General features: G+C 35.5%; 1 protein-coding gene across 3 annotated transcripts; it reads right to left on the bottom strand.

Annotated features, from left to right (window-relative positions):
• Positions 1 to 498: 498 nt before the first annotated feature.
• LOC145807589 (uncharacterized) lies at positions 499 to 21,629 on the bottom strand. Of its 3 annotated transcripts, none has more exons than XM_082906064.1 (9): positions 20,876 to 21,629; positions 20,540 to 20,689; positions 19,642 to 19,788; positions 18,977 to 19,024; positions 12,740 to 12,787; positions 12,303 to 12,395; positions 11,651 to 11,866; positions 2,171 to 2,490; positions 499 to 1,336 (listed from the first exon to the last, which is right to left on the bottom strand). In XM_082906064.1, exons 1-9 carry the CDS (start codon positions 21,492 to 21,494, stop codon positions 722 to 724), a joined length of 2,256 nt encoding a protein of 751 aa, XP_082762190.1. In that variant the 5' UTR covers positions 21,495 to 21,629; the 3' UTR covers positions 499 to 721. The 3 variants fall into 3 exon arrangements, with proteins under 3 accessions (XP_082762190.1, XP_082762192.1, XP_082762191.1); XM_082906066.1 differs by having other exon boundaries at positions 2,171 to 2,427; XM_082906065.1 differs by lacking the exon at positions 18,977 to 19,024.
• Positions 21,630 to 22,482: the final 853 nt, after the last annotated feature.

The raw sequence follows: 22,482 nt of genomic DNA, 5'->3' as shown, positions 1-22,482 counted from the left end.
TACCAAGCAGAAAAACACACCCACATTCAAAGAGACACAATATTTAACGTGGTTCGGTCTCAATGCCTACGTCCACGGAAGAGTAGCCGGTTATCACTATAACAATGGAAATATTACAGAAAGATTACAATAGAGGAGGAGCTCACACTCTCCTCACTCACACACTCACCCGTCTCCCTCGCTCACACCGAGGGAGACGGTCTCTCCGCCTCACATATTTCACTCTCTGTGGCTTCCTCTGCTCTCACTCAAACCCTCCCCTCAGCCTCCATTTATACACTACAGAAAAGGTGGATGGAGGGGCTGGCCTTGTATATGGCCAGCTATCTTGTGTGCTGGCTTCACATGGCCAGCTCATGTGTGTTGGCTTCCTAACATGGCCAACCTTGCAACACATGGAGGATCACCCCTCACATGGGGTGATGATATCCCACACACAGACCACAACACGGCAAAGTAAAGAGGTTCCAAAATTAATCTTTGTATATCAGAGAAAAATGGAGCAAACCACCAAGCTGTTATGCTTTGCAGATTTCCTGAGCATACCCACTCAATTCCACACCAAAGGACATCAGTCCATACAATACATGAAATTAGAGATTACAGTACATTATTACATTTTCCATTGCCTTCCATTCCACACAGATAAGCAACAACACACAAAGACACATTTCATATCCTGGTCACTAATTAGTAATACAGAGTTAGATGACTTCAATGTTTATTCAATAGCAAACTCAAGGTAGCTACTCTCAGGAGCTGTCTTAAGGGCAGCTCGGAAAAGATTAAAGTAGAGTGGAAACTGCACCAAGGCAAAAACTGTCATGGGTAGAAGCGCCACTATATATTCAAAAACCCATGCGTCTCTTACAACACCTCTGAGGATAAAGAAATGTCCACCGCAAAAAGATATCAACATGGAAGCAATGGATAGAAAGAGTGTCGTCAAACCTATCAGGAGCATTCCTGGCAACTTACGATGAAAATCCATGGCTTTGTGTTGAGTGGTGAGAATGGCTAGGAAGATGATCAATGCTGTCAGTGAAAAGCAGAGCGCCGCAAGTGATGAGATGGAAAAGACGTCAAACATGCCCTGTTGTATGAGGACAGGCACCCCGTTGTCTTGATTAACGCCACCTGGTATGCTGGCTGACGTGGCAAAGGCCACTGTGGCAATGAGTGTTGCAGCGATGACGCACGAATCTGATGTTTTCATTAGCCATTGGGTGTCAGCTTGCACGAGATCACTGTGTGTCTTCATAAATATTTCGTTTGGGGTCTGGCCGTATTTGTTATACTGAGCCCCAAAATATACTGGCATAGATTTCTTAATAAACTGCAGTAGAGATCAAACAAATATATGTCATGCATATGCTTTATTAATTAGCGGCATGGAATTCTGAACAAATTGCATTACATCCAAGCATGCAGTTTTCACTAATGTTTCTACATAATTAATTCTATAAGTTTGTGTTTGGTTGATGGATTTGGAAGGTGAGAAGGAAAAGGTAGGTGAAATGTGAATAAAATATACTTACATTTCACTTATTTTTATGTACCTTTGTCTTTCTCTTTCTAAATCCCTTCTTAAATCCTCCAATCAAGCACTGCATAAAGGAATTTTTTAGAGAAATGCATTACAAACTAATATTTTACACCAAATGATGTCCCCTTTTGTGGCTCTCTCGAAATTTCTTTCTTCTTTCTTTCATAAACAAAGTTTGTCAAACAGTGATTAATATTTCATGAAAAAATCTATGTTTTCAAAAAGTTTATATTGAAGGTGCATCCCAAAATAATGTGATGATGACAGTTTTTACATGAGTTTTTTTTTTTTTTTTTTTTTTTTTTTTTTTTTTTTTTAAAAAAACACTTACTGTACTAATTGGGTTTGAAGGGGTAATATACATTGTGGCACTAGTTTGTTTGTTTCATCCACCACTTGCTATGTTCTCATCGGCTGCCCTTCCCCCATAATCTTAGGATAATATAAAAATAAAAATTAAACAAAAAAACTTGAAAAGATCTCGTTCCACATCCTGTTCACCTTAAAATCATGCTGATTCTATATATAAATTATCACTCCAATTTTAATAAATTATTTTGTATAAAATTTAAATTTTAATTCAAGTTTTGTTTTTATTTCAATAGCATTACTCATACTTCATACCTCATACCACTTGATTTCCCATTGCATTTTCAAACCGGGGATAAGCCAGGGACGATCTGAAATCTTTGCAGCGAGATGCAATGCACTGTTGCCATCCTTGTCCACTTCATGAAAGATGGTGTCTCTCAGAATATACCTCTTCAGTAAATACTGGAATACATCCGTTTGCCGGTTCTCGACTGCCAAGAGCACTATATTCTTCCCATCAGAGTTTCTGTCGCTGACGGCCACCGGAAATCTAACCATAATTTCCTCCACTATTTCCATGATACCATTCTTTGCAGCAATTAATACAGGTGTCTCGTTTTTATAAACATACTCTAAAAAATTGTTAAAATCAAAATGTTGATATCTAATATAATCATTGACGGTAAAAGATCCACTCAAACAAAATTTTAAATATTTTAAATACCAGTAAAAAATAAAATAAAATAAAATTTTAAATACTTAAATTATATTTATGAAATTAAATAGTTTAATTTTTTTTTTCTATCTTACCTTTTTATTTTTTATTTTTTCTCAACTAGTAATACCACTTTATTCAACCAATCACACTATCCTTTCCCACTCTTGGCCAACATCACCGCCATTATTGTCTAACAGTATTTGGTATATTCCCGAGAAGGATTAGAGAATATTGTGATGGTGTGGAGAAATGGGAGATGCTAGAGAGCTCTAAATCTAGAGCTTTAATTTGAGCTCTAGTGATGTGTCCAAGCAATAAAAAATAAATAAATAAATAAATAAGGCAAGACACAAACATCACATCAGAGTGGGTCTCACATTCCCATTAGAGCTATTAGAGCTCCTATATTAGAGCTCTAAAGCATTTTTGGTGGAGAAATAGATTAGAGAATATTCAAGTAGGATTTAGTGGATAGTTTTCTTTCCCCCAACAACTATTGATCCAATAATCATACTTTCTTCATTTTTATCACATTTGACTAAAAAAAAAAAAAAAATCTACCTTCAAAAGCACATTTGTCGGCAATTTTCACTACAAGAAAAAGTACTATTAGCGACTAAAAAATTATATTTCGCCGCTGAAAGTATAGCATTTGGCGACTAAAAATGCATTAGTAGATTTTTGGCGACTAAAAAAATTCAGTAGCCAAAAGTATAAGTTTTGGCGACTAAAAATCTGTTTGGTTGCCGATATATGGCTTTTAGCGACTAAAAAAATTTTAGTAGCCAAAAGTAAGGCCTTTTGGCGACTAAAAAAAATTTAGTAGCCAAAAGTGAGGCATTCAGCGACTAAAAATGTGTTTGGTAGCCAAAAGTGAGGCTTTTACCGACTAAACAAATTTTAGTAGCCAAAAGTAAGGCCCTTTGACGACTAAAAAAAAATTAGTAGCCAAAAGTAAAGCATTCGGTGACTAAAAACACGTTTAGTAGCTGAAAGTGATGCTTTTTGGCGACTAAAAAGAAGTTTAGTCGCCAAAAGTGGTATCCTTTTTTTTTTCTACTAAATAATTTATTTTTACATAAATTGTGTTCAATAAAAAATAATTATGTTTATATATAGACTTTAACATTAATACGGGTCTAAGTACTATATAAATAATATATGTTGCATATATAATTATATGATGTTATGGAGGCGTAGTGGAAGGAGTGTGTTGTATAAGGTTTATGGTGTGGGAGATTAATGGTTCGAATCTCTATAAGAGCAGGGTGTAACTTTTCTTTTCTTTTTGGAATGAGCTTTTGGCGACTAAATCTGTTTGGTCGCTGATTCCTTCAGTATTGGCGACTAAAACATTAGTCAGTAAATGTATAATTTTAAAAAATATAATTGACTATTTTTAGTCGCCAAATGTATAATTTAAAAAATATAATTGACTATTGGCGACCAAAGTTTTGGCCGGTAAAGACTTGCTTTTTGGCGACTAAAATTTTTTTAGTCGTCAATACCTTTCCCGACCGTTTTCCAGCGACCAAACTGGCAACTAAAAAATTTAGTCGGGGAAACTTAAAAACCGACTTTTGGCAACTAAAAATTGACTTTTGGCGACTAAAAATTTAGTCACCAAATGTGTTTTTTCTTGTAGTGTTTTTTACACACAAACGCAATGAAATGAATAGGTTACGATTATCAGATTGACATAATTTTTTTGTCATGAATGTCCTACAAATTGAGTAGTTTAAATCATTGAAACGGGACCCATAATGAATCCAACAAGATTAAAGAGAACCCACCAGTACATTAGTTATAAATATGTAGACTCTTTTCCAACCCAAAATCATTTTAGGTCCGGCAGGAACAACATAGAGAATGAATTTGGGTCATACATTAATTTTTCAGTGTACTATTCTTTGTACACTTTTTTTTATATATATATTTTATAAAAAATTCCAAATTCAAGATACCACTACCTAACAAGAAGAGATGAGATAAGTATAAAAATTACCATCTTTGTTCTTTTGGTTATTGTTGTTGTAAATAAAAACAAACAATTATGCAGCGGATAAAATAATCATATCATACCTTTCGATGATAGAACCTCGTGGATAAATCACGTGCTTCCAGAGTCTGATAAATCAATCCCAGCAGTGGGGTGATATTACAATGGTGAATATCACCCACACAAACCACAGTGCAATTGACTTGATCGTTGTTTCTTGGGAGAGAGTCAGTTTATGGGTAGAAAACAAAACCTACGTTGTTTTCTCTTGGATTACCCATAACCATATAACAAATATTTAATATATTATAATATCTATCCATATCAGTTAAGATACAGATAATATCTAATATATATTATATCTATCTATATCAGTTCAAACTGATAACGTCTGTTTCAAGAGTGGTTATCCTAAATAGGTTTGATTTCAAAATCAAAACCTATTTGGATAAGGATTCAAAATCAAATTTAATGGTCATGCCACATGGGCGCCCATTACTAACATCTCCCACTCGCACATGAGTTGGCATGACACTGCCACATCTCTATCTCAATCTCCCCAAAAACGAACAATCTCATACTAGCCACTGCACCGTGCGACTGCTGAGAACACCTGCATGTGGGAGCTCTATACTAGAAACTCAAAATGAGCCAGCATAGAGACATCAACCCAAAAAGAAAGAAATAGTGTCTCATATACCCCAGACCCATCTAATTACACCGGTCCAAAAAACATCTCTAATCCCTCAAAAAGAGCATGTTTGACCCTCTTAATTCTTGCAATATATTCACACTCAATTCGCCTCTCATACAGAGCGATGTGAGTTGCCGGCAGTGAATATACAACAGTGGTGTAATACTAGATGATCTTCCCTTTGCACTCATGCCATTTAGTTTAGGATTGACCGCTTTCCCAGTGATGTCCCTTAAGGCCGAATCATGCATGACCGCAGGCAACATACCAAAGTAGCAGAACATCAACCCCTTACCTTATGACATAGTCAAAAGTCACAAAAGGGTACATAAATGAAAGTCATATCAATAATGACACGTAAGACTCACACGGTGAGGAAGCAGGGATCCATTCTCTCACCTCATTACTCGGTCGCCAAGCACATATAGTATGAATACATGCTACGGTGGAGTAACTCTTCCATAAAGAGTGACGTCATACTCGATACACCGTACAGATATTAGTCTAGTCGCTTTCTAGCGCCTAACCCGAATTCTCTATTTGCTCGCCTTCTAGGCGCCAAATGAGATCTCGCATCTGGCTAATCATAACAGGCATAACATGGAAAGTGGGTACTAACATCCATGTTTGGTCCTTAACACGACCTCATCTTGGTTATAACCAAGGCGACATACATAGTGGATGATTTAAGCCTCTCTTGGCTCCGAATAAAATAAACCACCAGTCTCATCCTTGCTCGCTCCCAAGCGCCAAGGGCGATTGCTCGTGTGAGTGAGCCAATCTTGCCTGCTGACATCATCATCTGCTAATCATTATGACACAAACCATAATAGTGTCAACATCCCATCATCTCAAAATAAGTGATCGATTTAAAAAAAAAAAATGACCACAGCTTGCGCAATTATGGATTCCAAACATAAGCCATATCAGCACCTCTTGCGATAAGTATATACAACGGAATCCACCATGTGCGCCTCACATGAAATGATTTAAGATCACTACCTCTTGCGCAATAACCTCTCTAAAGATATTTTTGGTGACCAATTTGCGTTCATTCTTAATGCGCCCAACTAGCGCAGATGCGCCCAACCAGCGCATTGAATTTTACAATGAGCAAATTAATATGCTTCTAATAAAGCATTTTATCCACAGTCTAATGAGCAAGGTCAAAGTCTAAACAACTCAGTTGACCATTTACCAAAGATAACACTTATCATGCCGAATACGCCCACATAGCGTACTTTAGGCTCCCATTACAAAGAAAATCAAGGAATATAGGTCCTCCCAAAGACAATCCGAGGATTCACTCAATAGCTAAGGCTCTGGCTTTTACCGATAGGTAAGTCAATGGATTTGCAATTTTGCATCTAGAATCATTCTAGGATATTCTCTATGTAAGTCATCGAAGACAAACCGAGAATTTTCCTAAAACAATCCCTAAGGATCGTACATCCGAGCATATAAATTACATCACCCATGTCCATCATATCTAAAATAGAGGACTGCCCACCCTAGATGGCGACTACCTTATAAATTCCTGGCTCATAATGACTAAGTAAGGAAAAACTTCTTTTGGACCATTGATCATGCCTCAGTGGTCTTCATCGATCATCGTTGCCCTATCATGGCTTGACGAAATCTAAGAACCACTGTTTGGATAACTGCTTTAGGCTGTAAAAGATTTATTGGAACCAGCAACCTTTTTGCGCTCCTAACTTTTCACCATAAAAGCAGAAGGTAAATCCTTACGGATCTACTTATCCAATTCTCTAATGAAAAACGGGTCACAATGTCCACAAATCAATGTTCCGAACTTATGTCAATCATAGCCTAAGTCAAAATAACCTCACTCCCCAGGAGGAAGTCTTCTCATGGTCAACACTTTCCTCAATGGTGCGACCATTCGGTATCTAGCGAGCCTTATGCCTCAACAATGACTATCCAAATTACGCATAACTTTATAACAGTTTTGCGTCATAATGGAAAGTCAACCAAATTATAAAAATGGTTGATCCTCAAAGACTTTGTCTTAAACTGCGCAACATTGATCCACTTTCTAAAGACAGGGGACTAGAGCCTTTGGCATTATCCTAGGCTCTTTATCATCTTGCGGAGCAATCATGAATGTTTCCCTCTCAATCACCCAGTGATGACGTGGAAAATTTTCACATTTGCTACCACGCAACTAAGAATGTAGAGTATTCTTCTCTAATGGAGTAATCCATTAGTAGACACATCGCTCCCACTGTCCCTAGGATATTGGAAATTTCTTTCCATTCTCAACTAGGCTACATAGAGCGCTATGCTTGGAATTCTCCATCTTATAGAGTTCCGAAAACTCTATTCACGTCACCTTTACTAATAAAACTTTATGTGACTTAGTTACACTACCACAAAGCTGCTTACCTATATGCACATGACCCGGAGGGTTTGCATGACCGCATACAATAATGCGCCACACGACCCTTTGTGTTTACAAGACAGCATACAATAATGCGCTATAGAACCCTAGGTCTTAACTCCGCAATCTTATGAGAAGTAGAATAAAGATAAGCTGCTTAATGGTTACAGATCGCCCATAGATGGCTCTCTGCTAACCCATTACTCAAAAATGGAGTGTAAAAACTGATATGGAGGGCACTTAGTTAGGGATATAGGCAACAAACTAGTGCAATTCCCAATTGGGAAACATTTTGCGCCATTATCTACCTAACATTAACAATATTTAATTCCTTATCTCTACTACACCAGTGTGTTGTTGAGTACTAGGAATAATCAATGTTCTAAGCATTCATCTCTCTTCACAGAGTTTTTCTGAAAAAATAACTCAAATAGATACTCGCCACCTTGGTCAAAACTAAAAGCACAAAAAACTCTTATCTAATTGATCTCGACCTCATATGTGCAATGTCAAAAATCATCTCAAAACTTTTGACTTATGGGAGATCAAATAGTCTTGACTCAGATGCGTATCGTAATCTATAAATGTGTCGAGATTGAGGCTTAGCTATTGTACCCTCACACATATCTAGTCACAAAATATCATAGTGGACTAAATGCGCCAAAACAAATGACCTTCTGCGGCTTTCCTACTTACTTGTGCGCACCCATTGCGAACAAAGTTACACATTCACATGAGAGCAGGATGTCATAAGCGAGTGGGCCCGAGAAGGCCTACTCAAACCATCGTGTCATCATCTCATTAATGTGATTAAGTATAATAAGCCACTGGTTCATGACCAATGTCATAAACTAATTCCAATCATCTTAATGTGTGAGTTCTCGAAGACAAGTTTTAAAGGTTTAGGCCCAACTAGGTAATGACTCACGACTAAGTCATATTCACTAGATCATAAAAAGGATGTCATGGAGATATCAACTGCGCCTAAGTCGCAAATTTAACTAGTAAGTGCTAATCCCCTGCACCTTCAAGTCAATTTCATTCTCCATACACTTTAATACATCTAGTTGAAAGATGACGATACTCCTGTTGCCATCTCTATTTCTCGCTTCATAGTTACTTGCAATTAATTCTACTATCCACAAGAAGGAGAGAATAAGCTATCAACTATGATAGCTCCTGAAGTAACTTAAGCGCGAATTAGGCTAAAGAGTCTAATTCAACACAATGCTCTTACAAGCGATGCGTTAAATTCTTAGAGTCATAACAACCTTGTCAGCCTTAACCTTTTCATTACTATGCTGCAACGTTTGCGCTTAGTGGTAAATGTTATTCAAAACGTTAGCCTAGTAAAGGAATCACACAAAGAAGCACCTCATCCATGTTTCATACTCAAGTGTGGAAACAGTAAGTGTCCACACTTAGACAAGTTGGCAATGCTAATAGATTTTGCAGCCACTAAGCGCTAATCTTTTCACTCAGTGTTAATAGATTTTGCAGCTTCTAAGCGCTAATCTTTTAACTTCACGTGATATTTCAACGCACACTATTATAGTGCATGAAATTTCGCTCAATCCACTCCCAATAATTGGGTAGAGAGCAAAACACTGCTCGTACTGGCTACTCGTCTTACACTTAATGACTAATTTATTTAAGCTCGCATTTCTTGGATGACGTGACTCTTGAATGTTACTTCATCCAATGATGTAACATTATTTACAAGTCAAATTACAAAGTCAATCCGCGCAGCTCATTAGTCAAGATCATATACAGATCTATTGAGGGCTTACTAATTTCATAACTCCAAAACTCGCCAACCAAAACTATGTAGCGTGCCGCTAACTATAGCGCACACATTAGTTTTTATTGTGCCAAACAAGGCAACAAAAAACACGGCGACTTTGAGTCATGTTTCCTTACTTTGGCTCAATTAAGGTTTGACCTAAAGTCTCCAAGACTTTTGCTCATCTAAAGAATGGGATTAGTTTGTTCACATTTGAACATCTCTACTAAGTTTAGGTCAACCAAATTAACTTCCATAAGCTAAATCAATTTAGAGAGAAATTCGCATTGGGATTAATTTGATTAGCATAATATAATTTTGCCGCAAAAATCTAAATTAAATAGTGACAATATTACACAAGTCGCAAGATCGAAAATCCGCTATGCTCGTAATCATCTCTTGCGCCACAAGTGACAATTATCCAAAATTTAGTTTAATTTATGCGCAAAATATTGGTTTTCGGGAGTTAATCTACAAAGATTTCTCTCAACCGAATAACCTCCCACTGACTATGGCATATACAAAGCATGATAAATTCCATACAATAGCATTTTAATGTAAATCTACAAATAACTCATGCTATATTTATTTAATAATGGAATTCTAATAAATAAATAAATAAACATGCTCTTCTAATTACAACATATTACAAACCCAAAAAAATATGCTGTATCCAATATTTAAATTATGCCATAACAGAAAGTACATCATCCTGAAATTTTCTGGTATTTTCTGGAATTTTAAATAACTAATTAAACACACATAAAATTAGAAATAAAAAATCCAGAAACTAGTAAACAGAAACAATATTCAGATTATGCCATAATTAAAATGTACATTGTTCTGAAATCTTCTGAAATTTTTCTGAAATATTCTGGAATTTTAAATGACTAATAAATACACATAAAATTAGAAATAAAAAAATCTAGAAACTGATAAAATGGGACATTATTACCAGTAGATATTAAAACATTTCAGAAGTCCACAATAAAAATTTCAACCCCAGAAAATTAATCATGCAACACCAGATGCATTTTAAAGCAAAAAAAATGCATTATTAACATAGGAAAAATATTACATATTTTCGTAAATTTTCAAAATTTTACAGAATATAGAAAAATTAATTCTGAGTCTAAGGGTACCAACCATGCTTAAAACAAAGCTATAACGAATAAATTATGGCCAATTAACGCAATTTAGAATTAAAAAACAAACAAACAGAGCCTTAGAGGCAAGCCAGCGCGGAAAAACGGCTCGGCTCGGCTCGGCGCCGCTCAGCGCAAGTCGGCTCAAGGATCGGCTCAGCGCGCGGCTCAGCCTCGGCTCGGCGCACGGCTCAGCCTCGGCTCGGCGCGCGGCTCCAGCACGCGGCGCGCGTGCGGGCGCGGACGGCGCGCGTGCGTGGACAGCACCGCCGACGCGCGCGTGATGGCGCGTGCAGGCGCGTCAGCATGGCATCCGGCGCGTGTAGGCGCGTGGGCGCGCGTGGCTTCGGCGTGGTGGCGCGTGAATGCCACGCGCCGCCTTCCAGGGTACTGACAGTTCCGATTTTTGTACTGCCGGACTCCTTTTTCCAAAATAAAATCATTTATGCTCTTAAAAATGACATTAATGATCATAAAAATAAAATATTTTGGATCTCCACATCTTTTATAAATATACACATGATAAAAGAAAGCACGAAAATATCCATCATTGGCTCTGATACCAATGTAAACTGAAAAAAAAAACACAGAATATGCAGCGGATTAAAATGATCATATCATACCTTTCGATGATAGAACCTCGTGGATAAATCACGTGCTTCCAGAGTCTGATAAATCAATCCCAGCAGTGGGGTGATATTACAATGGTGAATATCACCCACACAAACCACAGTGCAATTGACTTGATCGTTGTTTCTTGGGAGAGAGTCAGTTTATGGGTAGAAAACAAAACCTACGTTGTTTTCTCTTGGATTACCCATAACCATATAACAAATATTTAATATATTATAATATCTATCCATATCAGTTAAGATACAGATAATATCTAATATATATTATATCTATCTATATCAGTTCAAACTGATAACGTCTGTTTCAAGAGTGGTTATCCTAAATAGGTTTGATTTCAAAATCAAAACCTATTTGGATAAGGATTCAAAATCAAATTTAATGGTCATGCCACATGGGCGCCCATTACTAACAGTTGTTACCTTTTCGAGGATCTTGCGCTGGCGCCGGTGTGCCTGGATCAATGTTGTCATTAACGTGTTGTAATTCGCCAACATAGTTATCAAAATATTCGCCAACATAGTGTTGTGGTTTCTGTCCATTATTTTCATAATATGCCATTGATAGAGGAAGAAGTTTGTTCAAGAGCTGCATAGTCCATACGTGCTCTTTTTTTCTCTCCAGCACCTCCCCCCTCACTAAAAATAAAAAATAAAAAATAAAAAATAAAAAATAAAAAACTTAATTTAAGCACGAAAACATGATTTAAATAAGGGGTACTTACGTGTAGGTCATAATAAGTGAATTTATTGTCTAATAAGTCCTATGAGAAAAATTTGTTATAAAAAAACGTCACTAATTGTAATTTTTAGCTACAATTTATAAAAATCATGACAAAAAAGTCACTAATTATCAATTCTTAGCGACATATATAAAAAAATTGTTGCAAAAAAATTATTTTTAGCGACAATTTTACCAAGACTTATTTTCAATAGGACTTGATGGAAATTAAGTCTAACTATTAAGACCTATTGGTAATTTACCCTTTAAATAACATAACAAGACTATCTAAAAATATATATATAACATAACAAGACCAAAGGAGAATTGTTGTGGGAAGTTTATAGTATCTACCCCATCCAAGAATGATTAGAAATGCCTTGTAGATAAGCTCGACGGGTTCAACGCAAGATTTGTAATTGGGCGGAAAATTGTCATGCGAATGACCTGTGAATTAAACATATATATACATGCATAAAATAAAAATAAAAATAAAAATCTTACAAAATGAATTGACAATAACATTCTACAATTATGAAAATGTTCAAATATCACATTCTCAACTTTAGGCAATAGTTAAAGAAAACAAAATATAGGGCAAAATTTATTTTACCTTCTTCTCGTGGTATGAACAAATAAAAAATGTGTCATGTATTTTTATTGGACAACTACCACAATACGTTAGGAGTTTTTAAAAGTTTTCCAAATTGTAGTTAAGAAAACAAAATGTAAGCTGATCAAAAAAGAAAAAAGAAAACAATATGTAAAACTTTGATTGATGATTTACTTACCTGGGCTTTCCACATCTGTTTTATGGTGTGTATTATTGTTGCCTGTATCTGAAAAAGAAAATAGTTAAGGGGTCAATCAAACTTTCTTTCTTTTTTATCGGCAAAAGAAATTGTATTGATATATCAATTGCTTACAAAGGGAGACATATATTTAGTAAAATTTATAATTTTGGAATTTACTTGTCAAGTTTATCAAAGAAGATCAGTCCTGGATGTGAAATTATGTGTAACTAAGAAATTTCACAGTGGCTGTGCAGAAACTAAGAAATTTCATAGTTTTTGTTTGTAAATTGAAATATATTTAATTGACAAATTTTTTGGTTAATAGTGAAAATCTCGGCTAACATCGAAATTTCTTAGTTAACAACAAAGAAATTTCATAGTTTTCTACTACAAAATCAATTTTTTTTTCTTTAAAAATGTTGAATTTGTTGGGTATACCTCCTTATTGGAGTGTGGGACCCAATTGGTTTGTTAAAGAATTTTAATTTGGCTTGGTTTAGGTATAATATATAAATATATATTATATTTGAGGAGACCCAATCCAATTTGGAAACAACTAAGGTTTGATAATAAATCCTAGATTCACAATATTTTAGGGTTTGTTTTTGCTCATCCCGTGGGAAAAGAAAAACGGCAGCAGCTTTGGTTCAATTGGGTTGTTTGTTATTCTTGATTTGACTTGGTCAATCAAGAATTGGTGCTTTGATTTGTGAAGCAGTTTGGTTCAATTTTCGGCTCTAATTTGGTTCGTTATTTTTGGGTCTTCTTCAACTCTGGTTCTGAAGATTTTGGTTCATCTATTTGGTGAGGTCTTTCCTCTTTGTTTATTTGTGATTATTTGGAATTCACCTAAGGGTGGTTTTGTGAGACCACTAGTGTCTCGTTTGTAATCGTTTGGAACTTGGTTGATAGTGGAATCGGATTTCGATCCCGTGGACGTACCTCACATTGAGGGAACCACGTAAAAATTCTTGTGTTGCTTTTGATTTAATTTTTCCGCATTAGTTTTTATTCTCATTGATTGATTTACTTGTGGGGAATCACATATTTTCTCTAACAACTGGTATCAGAGCTTACGGTTTATTTGGATTTATTTATTTGTGTAAATCAATGGAGCGGAATGTGGGTCGTATGTCTAGCTTCAATAGAAACAATTGGGTAACTTGGAAAACTAAAATGGAGGAAGTATTATTTTGTAAAGATCTATATGGACCCATTGAGGGTGATTCTGACAAACTCAAGGGTATAAAAGATGATGAATGGAATAGGCTTAATCGAAAAGCCGTTGGTGTTATTCGTCAATGGATTGATGACAATGTGTTTCATCATGTTGCTACTGAAACTTTAGCACATGATTTATGGAAAAAATTAGAAGGCCTTTATGATAGGAAATCAGCCACAAATAAAGCTTTTCTGTTTCGTAAGTTGGTTAATTTAAAATATAAAGAGGGCAGCCCTATTCCGGAACATCTGAATGAAATAAAGAGTATTGTTAACCAACTTGCTTCTATGAAAATTGTTTTTGATGATGAGTTGCAGGCTTTGACGCTACTTTGTTCTTTGCCCGAAAGTTGGGAGACTTTGGTTATGATCGTCAGTAATTCGGCGCCTGATGGAGTTGTCACAATGGGTCAAGTCACTAGTAGCCTATTGAATGAAGAAACTAGAAGAAAATCAGCGGGTTCCTCTCATTCAGAAGCATTTGTTGTGAGAGGCCGAAGTAAAACAAAGGGGAAGAGTAAGACTCCTCATGGTCGTGATCAAAGCCGTAACAAATCAAAATATGGTTCTTTTTCAAAGAAAGACATTGAGTGCTATTATTGCCATGAGAAATGGCACATGAAGCGAGAATGCCGAAAGCTCAAGAATAAGGAGAAAAGGCGTGACAAAAGTGTGGACAAGAAGCAAGAAGACACAACGGCAGTTACTACCAATGGTGATCTCATGGTCGTTTGTGAAGATGATTGTATCAATTTTGTGGGCCAAGAGAGCAATTGGGTGATTGATTCTGGTGCTTCTTTTCATGTGACTTCTCGAGTTGATTTCTTCACTACCTACAACAAAGGAGATTATGGTTTTGTTCGAATAGGTAATGAAGGTTTGTCCAAGATTATTGGTATGGGTGATGTTTGCTTGGAAACAAATTTGGGCTGCAAGTTGTTACTTAAAGATGTGAGGCATGTTCCCGACATTCGCCTCAATTTGATCTCTACCGGGAAGCTAGATGATGAAGGCTTCAACAACAAATTTGGTGATGGAATATGGAAGCTCACAAAGGGTTCTTTGGTGGTGGCTAAGTGTAAGAAGACTCATACACTTTATTCGATGCAAGGAAAAATTTGTAAAGGTGTTGTCAATGCACTTCAAGATGATACTTCTACCGAATTGTGGCACAAGCAGCTTGGCCACATGAGTGAAAAGGGGCTGCAAGTTTTGTTCAAGAAAGAGCTTCTACCCGGTTTGAAAGGTACACATCTTAAAACTTGTGTTAATTGTTTGGCGGGTAAACAACATAGAGTTTCTTTTTATAAAAATGTTGCTTTTAGAAAAGAAAATGTTTTGGAGTTGATTCACTCGGATGTTTGTGGTCCTTTAAAAGTTAGAACACATAGTGGTGCACTTTATTTTGTTACTTTCATTGATGATTATTCAAGGAAAGTTTGGGCTTTTCTACTAAAAACTAAAGATCAAGTTCTAGAAGTATTTAAGCATTTTCAGGCTATGGTTGAAAGAGAAACAGGGCAGAAATTGAAGTGTATCCGATCAGACAATGGTGGTGAATACATTGGGCCATTTGATGAGTATTGTCGCAACCAAGGTATTCGGCATAAAAAGACAGTTAAGAAGACTCCTCAACAAAATGGAGTTGCCGAGAGGATGACCCGCACCATTGTGGAAAGAACACGGTATTTGCTTTCACAAGCTAAATTGCCAAGATCCTTTTGGGGTGAGGCATTGAAGACAACGATTGACGTAATCAATTTGTCTCCTTCCTATCCTTTGAATGGTGATGTTCCTGAAAGAATTTGGACAGGCAAAGATGTGTCTTATTTGCACTTGAGAGTGTTTGGTTGCCGAGCTTTTGTTCACATTCCAAAGGATAAGAGGTCCAAGCTTGATAGTAAGTCAAGACAATGCATTTTTCTTGGCTATGGGCGTGATGAATTCGGGTATAGATTGTGGGATCCGGTCGACAAGAAAGTTATTCGAAGCCGTGATGTTGTGTTTCTTGAAGACCAAACAATTGAAGACTTTGGCAAAGGTGATCAACCGGAGCTAAAAACTAGTGATCTTATTGACATGGATCCATCTCCTTCATCTTCAGTTAATGATGAAAATGGAGGAGATGTGCAGCCACCTATTGAAGATGTAGAGGATGATGCTAATCCTAATGAAGTTGAGCCAGAAATTGAGGAAGAGCATCCAACTCAAGAACCGCCACCACAACTTGAGTTAAGAAAATCTACAAGGGACCGACAACCTTCAAGAAAGTATCCTCCTAATGAATTTGTGTTGATTTCTGATCAAGGGAAGCCTGAGAGCTACCAAGAAGCAATTGAGTATGCAAAGAAAGGTGATTGGAAAAAGGCCATGGAAGAGGAGATGAATTCCTTGCATGAAAATCACACTTATGATTTAGTGAAGTTGCCTAAGGGGAGGAAAATTTTGAAAAATAAATGGGTCTTCAAATTGAAGAATGATGGCAAGACTCTGAGGTACAAAGCACGTCTTGTTGTGAAAGGCTTTGGGCAAAAGAAAGGTATTGATTTTGATGAGATTTTCTCGCCAGTTGTAAAGATGTCTTCTATTCGGGTTGTACTTGGCATGGCTGCAAGTATGAACCTTGAAGTTGAGCAACTTGATGTGAAGACAACATTTCTTCATGGTGATCTTGAAGAAGAAATTTATATGGAGCAACCGGAAGGTTTTGTAGAGAAAGGGAAAGAGAAATTTGTTTGCAAATTGAAGAAAAGTTTGTATGGTCTCAAGCAAGCCCCGCGGTAATGGTACAAAAAAATTGACTCTTTCATGATGAATAATGGTTTTTCTAAAACCACTTCGGACCATTGTGTATTTGTGAAAAAATTTTCGGATGACAAATTTATTATTCTTTTGCTTTATGTTGATGACATGTTAATTGTGGGTCAAGATTCTACCATGATAAACAGGTTGAAATTTGAGTTAAGCAAGTCTTTTGCTATGAAAGATTTGGGGCCGGCAAAGCAAATTCTTGGTATGAAAAATTGTTCGTGATCGCAAAAAGGGGCTGATTTGGTTGTCTCAAGAAAGCTACATTGAGAAAGTTCTTGAGAGGTTCAATATGGATAAAGCAAAGTCGATTGGTTGTCCACTTGCGGGTCACTTCAAACTTAGTTCGAATCAATGTCCTACAAGTGAGAAAGACAAAGAAGAGATGTTGAAAGTTCCTTATGCTTCAGCAGTTGGTTCTTTGATGTACGCCATGGTTTGTACAAGGCCGGATATTGCTCACGCAGTTGGTGTGGTGAGTCGGTTTCTCTCTAATCCGGGTAAAGAACATTGGGCAGCGGTAAAATGGATTCTAAGGTATTTTCAAGGGACTTCGAAGGTATGTTTGTGTTTTGGGAATGGTAAGCCGATGTTTGATGGGTTCACAGATTCTAACATGGCTGGTGATGTTGATTCTAGGAAATCTACTTCGGGGTATTTGATGACTTTTGCAGGGGGAGCTATGGCATGGCAATCTAAATTACAAAAATGTGTTGCTCTCTCAACTACCGAAGCTGAATTTATTGCCATTACGGAAGCTTGCAAAGAAGAGTTATGGCTGAAGAATTTTTTGCAAGAATTGGGTTTGAAGCAAGAAAGGTATGTACTTTATTGTGATAGTCAAAGTGCTATTCACTTGAGCAAAAATTCTACTTTTCATTCGAGATCGAAACACATTGATGTGAGATACCATTGGATTATTGATGTGTTAGATTCGAAATTGTTACAACTCGAAAAGGTTCACACAGATGATAATATTTCAGATATGTTGACAAAGACTTTGTCGAAGGACAAACATTTAAAGTGTCGAACTTTGGCGGGTATGGTTGATGTCTCCACCTAAGTCGGTAGGGGGAGAATTGTTGGGTATACCTCCTTATTGGAGTGTGGGACCCAATTGGTTTGTTAAAGAATTTTAATTTGGCTTGGTTTAGGTATAATATATAAATATATATTATATTTGAGGAGACCCAATCCAATTTGGAAACAACTAAGGTTTGATAATAAATCCTAGATTCACAATATTTTAGGGTTTGTTTTTGCTCATCCCGTGGGAAAAGAAAAACGGCAGCAGCTTTGGTTCAATTGGGTTGTTTGTTATTCTTGATTTGACTTGGTCAATCAAGAATTGGTGCTTTGATTTGTGAAGCAGTTTGGTTCAATTTTCGGCTCTGATTTGGTTCGTTATTTTTGGGTCTTCTTCAACTCTAGTTCTGAAGATTTTGGTTCATCTATTTGGTGAGGTCTTTCCTCTTTGTTTATTTGTGATTATTTGGAATTCACCTAAGGGTGGTTTTGTGAGACCATTAGTGTCTCGTTTGTAATCGTTTGGAACTTATTTGGTTGATAGTGGAATCGGATTTCGATCCCGTGGACGTACCTCACATTGAGGGAACCACGTAAAAATTCTTGTGTTGCTTTTGATTTAATTTTTCCGCATTAGTTTTTATTCTCATTGATTGATTTACTTGTGGGGAATCACATATTTTCTCTAACAGAATTAAATATAGATTTTGTTTAACCTATCTCCGTAAAAAGGTTCCAAGAACATAAATTTTACGAAAAATGTTTTGGATAATTAAGTTACTGAATTTTAAAGTTTATTAAAAAAATGTTGTGGATAATTATAATTATAGAGGATTTCTATACAGACCAAATGCTCGAATAACATTGATACATGAATATCATTACTAATAATAGGATTAATAATATGATAATTTTCAATTATGAATTACATTGATGATTTTCTATTAAACTGATGCAAATATATCACATAATTTCATTAAAAAAAAAAAGAGTAATTCTAGAGATCCCAAATATTCTACCAAAAGTTTTACCAAATGTCTCACATAGGTGTGGGACCCACACAATGTGGGTCCCATGTGGATCCCACACTTATGTGAGATATTTAGTAAAACTTTTGGTAGAATTTTTGGGGCTCTAGTATTTTTGAAAAAAAAATGTCCTGACTGATGATTTGCTTACCTTTGCTTTTTCCATTTGTTTGTTGTTTTCTGTCAATCTTTTTCGTATCTAAAAAAGAAAATAGTTTGGTATTAGTAAACAAAATTTATGGGGTCATATTAATCAATTTATTGCTTCCCCTTCATAAACTGATCATTATACAATTAAAATCATATTACTTTAAGAATTAACAAATCGTAAAGGGACAGGGAAAAAAAAGTATTAATTTTTTTTTTAATATATATATATTCCCTTCATATTTTCTTTATTTTCACAAATCTTTTGTCAAATCCAATATCCAAAGACAACTTAAGTCGATTTTAGTTTGTAACGTCTAGAAGGGTATCAACCTATATTGTCAAATTGAATTTAAGTTATATGTCGCTAAAATTCTAATATGATATGAAGACCAAGTTTTGGGGGCTTCACAAAGCAAATCTTCGTCTCAATATATATGATTAGTAGCAGCTGAATTTAAAAATTAGTAATACTCCATTCCTTAGACTTAAATGGTACAATTGTAAAAAATAAACTAAATTTGTTTGATTACTCTAACAATATGCCACAATAATTTTGTATTTGACTAAGAAAGAGGTCAGCTATTTGAATCTTTCCATTTTCATGTCTCTTAACTATAATTGCATATAAGAATTAATTAGAAAAATAAAATAAAATAAAAAACTCACGAATTACATGGACCACCTTCTGGTACAGTCGATAGATGAAGAAACACGCTTGGTAGTTCTCCGGAAGTTTGGGTTGCTTTTCGAGTTGGGATTCGGGTTTCGGTTCCTTTTCCCCGTCATCCTTCTTGAGCTCCTCAACAAATGTACCTTGCAAATATTGATGTCCATAAAGAGATAAAAATGTACTCAACAATAGAGTAATAAATTACAAAGTGGCAATCTGATTCTATTACAATCTACAAGTCTCAGAGTTAATTGGGCCTAGTGGCCCTCACTACAACAAAAACACACTTTAGTGACACTATGTTAGTGGTATGTTTTTAAAAAATGTGACAAAAATAATATTTTGTGACACATTTTAGAAAAATGCCACATAACCACAAATATACAAGGCTGTAGTGGCATTTTAATAAAGAAATGTTACATCAATTTTATGACATTTTATAAAAAAAAATGACACAAGAAATTATTTTAGTGACATTTATCAACAGATGCCACTAAATTTTAGTAGTAATGACATTTTTTAAAAATGTCACTAACTAAGTAGGTGTAAGTTAATTATGTGTTTGGTTTATGAATTCATATTTGAAAAATAAAAGGAAAAGAATATGTAAAATGTGTGTTACTTTTTTCTTGCCCCTTTTCAAATTTTTATCCAAATTCATAACATTCCAAAACATTCTCACATCCTGATAACATTCCAACACTAATTAAAAAAGAAAAAAAGAGAGAGTATATATTTATAAATTAAAGAACATCAGAATTTCTGAAGAAATCATTTGATACGTGATGTGTGGTAGATGTGTGGAGTGGTATGAGAGGAGTAAACTTGAGTCTAAGGTAATATCACGTATTCATAATGATGCTCCTATAAGTGAGAAAAAGAGAGAGAAGTTACCGTAGTAAATGATTCTATCCAAGTGTCCAAGCCGCTTTCCACTTTTGAAGGAGGAAGGCTTAGTGGCTAGAACATGAAGTGGGGTGAATCCTTTCTCATTGTAGTGATTAACAAGTTCTCCATATCGACAAATTATTTGAAATGACAAATCTATCCCCAGCACAACGCATCACATCACATATACATCAGCACACAGAATAATAAAAATATGTATATAGGATATGATTTAAATTTATAATCTACTAGCAGACTTAACATGTTTTACATATCCAACATCATAATAATATGATGAGCAAGATGTCATTTTGTAGATAGATAGATAGATAGATAGCTCACCAAAGAATCCGCCATTGAGGGCAGCATGAAGAAAAGTATCGCCGTTGCTCCCTCTACAGTTGATCGAAGCATTCTCCTTGCCACAAAGATTATCAAGACAGAGGAAAGCATCTTTCTTACCATTGAGAGCAGCCAAGAACAAAGGGTTCATTTTCTCGTTGTTCCGAATAAAAATTAAATTTGGATGTTCTATAGCGATCCAATAGCACATTTCGAAACTACCCGATGCTGCTGCCAAATGGAGAGGGGTATTCCCTCTCTCATTTTTTATCGTGAGAGCCTCTGGTCCAAGACCTTCCTCAACTTGTACACAGGGATCTTCTGGTTCACCTTCACCACCAAGACCTTCCTCAACTTGTACACTGGGATCTTCTGGTTCACCTTCACCACCACCACCATCATGGTTATAAATTGTATCAACGAGCAGTTTAACAAATTGAACTTGGCCATCTGACACCGCTAGGTGCAATGCGGTATCTCCTGATTTGGTGATCTTGGCCACGTGAACTTCTGCATTTTTCTTGTATATTTCCACGACTTCCTTCCATTCACCTTTCATGGCATGCCTGAACAATTGGCTCTTTATTTCTTTTTTCTCGTCTGTTTCAGGCATCTCCATCACTAGAACAGTAAGGAAAAATATATAGCTAGATATATAGCTTGCGAATCAGTAATCAGGTGTGGGTAGTGCTTGGGATGATAAGAATGTTTGCATGCAAAATGGGAATTTATATATAGCCATAGAAGAAACAAACAAAAGAGTCCTTGTTACATTTCCTCGCCAAAGCAAAAACTCAAGTGAAATACAGGGGTAGGTTTGGTTTTCAAAAAGAGTTTGTTTTAATTTTTTTTAAATAAGATTTTAAAATTAGTCTCGTGAATTTTTTTTTTTAAATTAAAAGTATTTATCATTTTTATATAGTTTAATCTTTTTGCATGGTAAAACTCATTTTTAAAATTTTAAAAATATATTTTGAAGTTTACTTTTGTCAAATTAATTTTTATTTATTTTTAAAAAAAATTCAAAGAATATTATTTTTATAAAAATTCATACAAAATCTCAGATTTATATGACACTAACATTTTTGTAATTAATAATTAACCTAGTGAGTTATTTGGTTAGAAAATATTTGAATAAAAATACGTAATTTAATTTCTAAATCACAAATTATCATAATTATACTAATAAATATATGTAATATTTACCACAAAAATACATGATATACCTTAAAAAACATCCAATTTGATAGAACGACCAAAATATAACTTGATTTTCCCCCACGGTTGCTAAGCTAATTCTACTTATCAAATGTAATATACAAGAAAGGAACCAAAAGCACCCTTCGCATTTTGGTAACAAGACGTTGGAATTTTAGCATTACTCTTAATGTAAGAATAATGTTAGGTATTAAAAAAAATATATCATGAAATATTTTATGAAAATTTTTCATTCAGCAATGATTGAGGGTCACAATTTTTATGGTTTTTTTATTGTGTATAATTCAAGTGTGGAGAACCTTTATGAAGTTTTTTTCATGATAATTTTTTCATAATGTCTAGCATTATTCTTATGATATATTTGATTGGGAGATTTGGAAAGAAATTTA

This window comes from Camellia sinensis, chromosome 14 (assembly GCF_055761805.1).
Source record: "Camellia sinensis isolate YWXY chromosome 14, ASM5576180v1, whole genome shotgun sequence".
Taxonomy (NCBI): domain Eukaryota; kingdom Viridiplantae; phylum Streptophyta; class Magnoliopsida; order Ericales; family Theaceae; genus Camellia; species Camellia sinensis.
This window is presented reverse-complemented; position numbering and strand designations above follow the sequence as displayed.

Bases quoted from the DNA above. Each gene is read 5' to 3' on its own strand.
- LOC145807589 (XM_082906064.1), bottom strand. From the start codon at position 21,494: ATGGAGATGCCTGAAACAGACGAGAAAAAAGAAATAAAGAGCCAATTG. The intron at 20,690-20,875 runs GTGAGCTATCTA...TGCTGGGGATAG, and splicing joins CCTCAATGGCGGATTCTTTG to ATTTGTCATTTCAAATAATT. The intron at 11,867-12,302 runs GTAGATACTATA...TTTTATTTTTAG, and splicing joins TCTAATCATTCTTGGATGGG to TGAGGGGGGAGGTGCTGGAG.